This window comes from Palaemon carinicauda, chromosome 8 (genome assembly GCF_036898095.1).
Source record: "Palaemon carinicauda isolate YSFRI2023 chromosome 8, ASM3689809v2, whole genome shotgun sequence".
Taxonomy (NCBI): domain Eukaryota; kingdom Metazoa; phylum Arthropoda; class Malacostraca; order Decapoda; family Palaemonidae; genus Palaemon; species Palaemon carinicauda.
Genome location: NC_090732.1, coordinates 163,191,020 through 163,198,460, shown reverse-complemented (window position 1 = coordinate 163,198,460; position 7,441 = coordinate 163,191,020). Strand labels below are relative to the sequence as shown.

General features: G+C 36.3%; 1 protein-coding gene across 1 annotated transcript; it reads left to right on the top strand.

The window, feature by feature from the left end:
• The first annotated feature begins 3,282 nt into the window (after positions 1-3,282).
• LOC137646088 (uncharacterized) lies at positions 3,283-7,236 on the top strand. Its single transcript, XM_068379270.1, has 3 exons — positions 3,283-4,016; positions 5,630-5,734; positions 7,066-7,236. Exons 1-3 carry the CDS (start codon positions 3,396-3,398, stop codon positions 7,228-7,230), a joined length of 891 nt encoding a protein of 296 aa, XP_068235371.1. The 5' UTR covers positions 3,283-3,395; the 3' UTR covers positions 7,231-7,236.
• Positions 7,237-7,441: the final 205 nt, after the last annotated feature.

Here is a 7,441-nt window from a genome sequence, read left to right as displayed (position 1 = left end):
GAACTCAAGTAACAAGACACCTAGATCTGCTTACATTATTATTATTATTATTATTATTATTATTATTATTACTAGCCAAGCTACAACCCTAGTTGGAAAAGCAAGATGTTATAAGCCCAAGGGCTCCAATAGGGAAAAATAGCCCAGTGAGGAAAGGAAATAAGGAAATAAAAAAATGATGGGAACAAACTAACAATAAATAATTCTAAAAACAGTAACAACGTAAAAATAGATATGTCATATATAAACTATTAACCACGTCAAAAACAGATATGTCATATATAAACTATAAAAAGACTCATGTCAGCCTGGTCAACATAAATACATACTGATGTGAAAACGACTTCGGTCGTGTCTATCATAAATTCATAACTTCTTTCCCATCGATATCCCGACATTAAGGGGTCAGTTGCCTGATGCGTCCACTACAATGCCTTCTATCAAAGGCATCCTCTTCCACCAAACGTTTTCTCTCCTTATCATCCTTCACATTATCTCGCCATTTAATTCTTATTACCTCTCGATCTTCTCCCATAACAGGTTCCTCTAAACCTCTCCTCACTCCCTCCCCACAATCCATCCTCAACACGTGCCCACATCATCTCAGTCTCACAGGGTTGCCAGGTTTTCCAAGTGAGAAAAGGCCAACGTCTGACCAACTGCAACTTTAAAAGGCCAACCCAATAGTAGAAAAAGGCCGAAAATATAGCATTTAAGGGTAACCAATTTCAAAAAGGCCAAATTTGGGTATCTAGGACAAAAAAGGCCAAAAATTTTTGAGTTTTTGGGCCCGAAAAAGGCCAACCTGGCAACCCTGGTCGAGACACTCTTTCAAGCAGTGATATTCCCATAATCCACCTCAGCATTATCAAATCTGATCTTTCAAGTTTTGCTTCCTCTCTTCGTCTTAAAGCTCAAGTCTTAAATACATAATTGTTTTTTAACTCCTATTGAAATGACTCTAGGCTGATGGAAAGGAATTGTGTTTGGACAAACTAAGAGAAGTTATTCAGTCAAATTTGAACTGCTGCAGCTTTCCTTGTTCTATTGTGACTTATTACTACTCTTGCAACAGAGCCTGGAAGCCATACGTTGATTTATAAGCTCTGATTTCTTTCTATAAGTTTAATAGCACCATATACAGAGGTCGATAAACTTTATTTCTAATGGGTAATATTGTTTTCAGTTAGTTAGCCTACACTTTTTATATACTGTATCAATGAATAGGAAACAAAAGAGAGCTCAATTATTGTTTTGGATTATGCTTTCATACATAACTTCTTTAAAAATGGTCAGGGTGTACCCAGTATAACCAAATTATTATTATTATTATTATTATTATTATTATTATTATTATTATTATTATTATTATTAGCTACGCTATAACCTTAGTATGAAAAGCAAGATGCTATAAACCCAAGGCCTCCAACTGGGAAAGTATCCCGGTGAGGAAAGGAAATAATGAAACAGATAGAATAGTCTACCTGAATGTACCCTCAAGCAAGAGAACTCCAACCCGAGATAGTGGAAGACCATGGTACAGAGGCTATGGCACTATCCAAGACTAGAGAACAATGGTTGATTTTGGAGTCTCCTAGAAGAGCTGCTTACCAGGTGTCAATGGACATTATAGATCTCGCATGAGCTGACTGGGTCCCAAAGGGTCCAAAATGAACTTTTAAAGTACTTAAAATGTTTTACAATCACTCTTTTGGTTTCTTGAACGTTAACGTGACCTATATTTGTTAGCATCAGACTCCTAAGTTCTGCTGCAAGTTTCGAAGTGTTAATGTTTGAAACGAGACTGACAGATTCGAAGCATTAATGTTTGGAACGAAACTAGTAGTTTCGAGGCGTTGATATTTGAATCGAGACTGGTAGTTTCGAAGCGTTAATGTTTGAAACAAGACTGGTAGTTTCGAAGCCTTGGTGTTTGAAACGAGACTGGTAGTTTCGAAGCCTTAGTGTTTGAAACGAGACTGGTAGTTTCAAAGCGTTAATGTTTGAAACGAGACTGGTAGTTTCGAAGCGTTAATGTTTGAAACAAGACTGGTGGTTTCGAAGCGTTAATGTTTGAAACAAGACTGGTAGTTTCAAAGCGTTAATGTTGAAACGAGACTCGCGAGACTGGTAGTTTCGAAGCGTTAATGTTTGAAACGAGACTGGTAGTTTCGAAGCGTTAATGTTTGAAACAAGACTGGTAGTTTCGAAGCGTTAATGTTTGAAACGAGACTGGTAGTTTTGAAGCGTTAATGTTTGAAACAAGACTGGTAGTTTCGAAGCGTTAATGTTTGAAACGAGACTGGTAGTTTTGAAGCGTTAATGTTTGAAACAAGACTGGTAGTTTCAAAGCGTTAATGTTTGAAACGAGACTTGCGAGACTGGTAGTTTCGAAGCGTCAATGTTTGAAACGAGACTGGTAGTTTCGAAGCGTTAATGTTTGAAACAAGACTGGTAGTTTTGAAGCGTTAATGTTTGAAACAAGACTGGTAGTTTCAAAGCGTTAATGTTTGAAACAAGACTGGTAGTTTCAAAGCGTTAATGTTTGAAACGAGACTCGCGAGACTGGTAGTTTCGAAGCGTCAATGTTTGAAACGAGACTGGTAGTCACCTAAGCCTGCATGTGAAAAGCAGAAACATAGAACGATTATCTCCCCTATTTGATAAAGAGCAAATGTCTGGCTTTATATACTTCAACCCTTTCCAACCCCTCTCCCTTTTCTAACTACAACCCCTCTCAACATGGTATGACTACTTCCTCAGTCCCTAGGCTACTCCCCCCTCTTCTACCCGAGGGACGGGAAGAGAGTTTGACGCTTGACCGGGAAGAAATACACACACATTATATATATATATATATATATATATATATATATATATATATATATATATATATATATATATATATATATATATATATATATATATATATATACCCTGAGACTTGCTATTAATATTAAAGGAAGAGTTTTTTTGTATCGAAATCCCTGAAAAATAGCGACTAAATAAGGGGTGGAACTTAATTTCTTGTGGTTTTCAAAAAGTCCTTCTAGGCTGTGTATGAAACGAGCTGAAATATTGATCCAAATTCCCCATGGACATGCACTGTATTTACGAAACAATACACTATTTCATAAACACAACTGGATGGAGAAATTGGGTTATGTTTATTTCAAACACACGAAATGTTTTACGTTTCTGTCTCGCCTTTCGTTTGTAAACATAACTATGTTATCATGAACACTTACTTCGAATTGGTATTTTCTGGCAGACGTCAACTTTGAAGCTCATTTATAGCTACAGTTTCCACTGGGAAGGGTTGACTGCTGTATTTCTCGGAACTTGGTGCCATCTAACGATTTCTGTTAACCGAACAAGTACAACACTGCTCGAAAATGGCATTCTTCTTGGGCGTTGGTAGTCGGAAGGCGGTTTTACCCGTGTTCATATTTCTGTTACTTGGCAATTTGTCAGCAGCTGGTGGGGCAGCCGATACGAAGATTGAAGATGGTGATATACTAGAGATAGCAGAAGGAACAGCAAGTGGCAAGAATACAGATCAAGTTGAAGAATCGATAGAAGAAACGACAGATGAGAATGATATAAACAAAGGAGGAAAACAAGAAATGGAAGAAACAATAGAAGAGAATTACACGAAAATAAAACAAGATATAATGCAGGCGAAAAAAGAGGCAGCAAAGAAGATTAAGAGTGGTGATGTTGATCAAGAAAAAAACGAAGAGACGGTCAATGTAACTACCGAGTCAACGGAAGATCAAGATTTGGTACAAAATGCCGAGCCAACCGAAATTACCGAAGAAACCGATATATCCCAAGAGACTACAGAAGTAATGCCAGAATATCAAGATTTTTTTGTGTCTCAACAATATGAAGATCGAATTCAAGAACTGAAAGAAGAAGAGATGGAGGCAGTTATGAAAAACTGCTCATTGGCCAGTTTGGACGACGGAAGTGGAAGCCCGCGCCCGGAAGTCCCCAGATTTCAATGCAGAGTCGTAAGTTTTATAATTTCTCATTTGATTAAACTTCTACGATTAATAATCTCTGGATAATCTAAATATAACAGACTGACATTACAATAACTGCTTGATTTTATTATTTACTAATATCGTATCATTTCTGCAATAAGTTAATAATCATTTAGTAACATCCAGCTCAACGAAGAACGTTCTAGCTTCTAGCCTCTACCACTTGGGTCTGCCCTTTTCTTTTTACCTGAATCTCTCCCTACATTCTCCCTTCCCTACTATTACAGTCTAGTTTGCATGCTGTATTTATTGTAAATAACGACAGCAATCACATTGATAACAGTTTTCATGGGTATATCTATATGCATTTGCCATATGATTAACTCCAAGACTGTGGCATCCTCTGCCTTCCTTTGTGTTTCCTGAACATTTTACCATGCCTAACTTATGCGAAGATAAAGTCATATAACCTTCCATTATCATCATCATCAGCCGTGACTAGTCAGCTGAGGTACAATGGCCCCGGACATGTCCGTCCACTCGCGTCTGTTTAAGGTCTTTCTATTCCAGTCTTTACCCGCAAATTTTCTTTGCTCATCAATCCTTCGTCTTCTTTTCCTTCCCCTGCTACTTTTGCAATCTCTAAGGACTTATTCTGTTATTCTTGATGTCCATTCATCATAGGTCATTCACATTATATGTCCTATCCATAAATAATAAAATTTCGATTATTTTGTTATAGTGACGCCCATGCTTGTTGTCTCTACTTATTCCTTCAATTATCCTCCTATTGTTTTATTTATTTATTCATATATGGATATTGTGTTCTATAGACGAGGATGATGGCATTCATGGTTTGTTTCATTGGCATATTTGCTCATATGTGCACTAACACGAATGTATTTAAAAACATTGACTAGTTTCATTTGCTTTACTTTTCGTATACGTGACTATTCATGAATTATTTATTTTAATGCTGTTATTTTTTTTTAAATTTGTTAATCTAATTGATCATTACCTCTCGCAGTTTATTTATTTCATTATTTCCTTTCTTCACTGGGCTATTTTTCCCTGTTGGAGCCCTAGTGCTCATCATCATCATCTCTCCCCCCCCCCACTCCTATTAACGCAAAAGGCCTCGGTTAGATTTCGCCAGTTGTCTCTATTTCGAGCTTTTAAATCAATACTTCTCCACTCATCATCTCCCACGCCCCACGTTTCATGGTTCTCAGCCATGTAGACCTGGGTCTTCCAACTCTTCTAGTGCATTGTAGAGCCCAGTTAAATGTTTAGTGAACTAATCTCTCTTGGGGAGTGCGAAGAGCATGCCCAAATACATCTTATAGCATATAATAATAATAATAATAATAATAATAATAATAATAATAATAATAATAATAATAATAATAATAATAATAATAATAATAATAATATATTTAACGAAGTTGCATTTCAGGAAGCATTTTTCTCCTTATATCTATCAGTTATTTTCAAAGACAAATAGAAAATGGAACTTTGGGGGTGATGTTTTCCATAAGTCCCCCGCGCCTGTATTGATTAACCCCTGAAGTTGTGTAAGGCCACACTCACTCTCTCACTCGCCACTCTCACTCACTCTCTCTCTCTCTCTTCCTCCGCAGTCACTGTGGTTCCAGGGGAAATTCCCGGAGTGGATCAAAACTTTCAATTTCGTCAAGGATCTGGAATCTCTGTCCGAAGAAGAATTGGATAAAGCTGCAGAAGCTGTAAGTACTCTCTCTCTCTCTCTCTCTCTCTCTCTCTCTCTCTCTCTCTCTCTCTCTCTCTCTCTCTCTCTCTCTCTCTCTCTCTCTTAACTGAATTACAATGTAGATGTAAACAATATTACAGTATTACCATGTACTCAAATGTCTGACGCCAATGGGCGCAATGAATTGATTAAAACAAAAATCTCTCTCTCTCTCTCTCTCTCTCTCTCTCTCTCTCTCTCTCTCTCTCTCTCTCTCTCTCTCTCTCTCTCTGTATATATATATATATATATATATATATATATATATATATATATATATATATATATGTATATATATATATATATATATATATATATGTGTGTGTGTGTGTGTGTGTGTGTGTGTGCGTGTAATAAAGAACTCAATACCTTTATCTAGTACAAATCCGATAAATCGAGAAAACTGAGTCGTGAGAAAGAGTAGCATTTAATAACGAGGAGAGTAATATAACCTTTTGTCAATAATCCGGATTAGTCTTATTACCAAGAGTACATTTTACTTTGATGTCTAAGAGATTAGGCCTACTCATAGGTCATTCAGTCTCTTTTTAATCATTGGGATTTTGTCAAAAGAAAGCCATTCCCAAAGTTATAGGTCTACATAGAGTATATTATTGGTACTCAAGGTCTACCCACTGATCCGAAATAAACCTAGATTTCCTGGTGGCTCCCACTCGATTTAATTAATTTTCTTCTATGCAGTAAATACTCAAAATAATTAAACACTTCTCTCTCATTTATTTTGTATTTCATTGGGATCTTGTAAAAATAAATCCAATCCAAAAGGTATAAAGTTTATTAAGGGTGTTGCCGGAGGTATTATGTAAACATTGTTCAACCTCAAAATCTTTCATTCCACGATTGGTCTATGGAATTGTCGAACGATATAATTCCGTTAATGTGTGTGGATTTAAAACACGAAAAAAACTGCTTTTAATTGTTATGCACACATTTGAGTTTATGGATAAGTTAGGTCTATCCAGAAATATGGTCAAAACGGATCTATTCATTGGTCAGAACCCACTCTGTTTTGGTCATATGACGACATCAATAATTTTTATATTTCCTATGAGTTCTATATACAGAAGTTTAGTGGTATTGTTTTGCATATCATCCATAAATTAAATTTTTCTGTAAGTTACAGATTAATAGGATAATAATAAAAATGAAATTATTTCTGTTTTCTTTAAAGCATGAATTTGTAAGAGTATACCATGAAATTATTTCCGTTTTCTTTAAAGAGTGACAAAATAAATAACACACATGCTATCGTATTATTAATAATAATAATAATAATTTCTTTTAAAGGTGTGTGACTGCAAGATCATCGACATCAGTGACTTCTGCCGCGCCAAAGTGAGGGAATCGGCTCAGAAAATCATTGACAGATGTCCCAGGAACACCATCATCACGAGGCTCTTCAAACAGACCCAGTCATACTTCAGAGAAGATGCAAATCTGTATTACTTGTAAAGAAAAGATAGTGGATACTCGGTGTGGAAACGGCCTTTAAATGCTTTCTTTTGAGTTATTTAGATTGTTAAATTTTCTATTGTAAAGAAAGTTCATCTTTTTAGCAGTTATTAGGGTGCTACTATAGCGTGAGATCTACCACACTATAGCGTGAGGTCTACCTCCCGTTAGCACTATAGCGTGAGGTCTACCGGTGAATTATTCGTCCCTC

Excerpts from the sequence above, each read along its gene's own strand:
- LOC137646088 (XM_068379270.1), top strand. The coding sequence starts at position 3,396 with ATGGCATTCTTCTTGGGCGTTGGTAGTCGGAAGGCGGTTTTACCCGTG. Across the intron at positions 4,017-5,629 it reads CCAGATTTCAATGCAGAGTC|TCACTGTGGTTCCAGGGGAA; the intron begins GTAAGTTTTATA and ends CTTCCTCCGCAG. Across the intron at positions 5,735-7,065 it reads TGGATAAAGCTGCAGAAGCT|GTGTGTGACTGCAAGATCAT; the intron begins GTAAGTACTCTC and ends TTTCTTTTAAAG.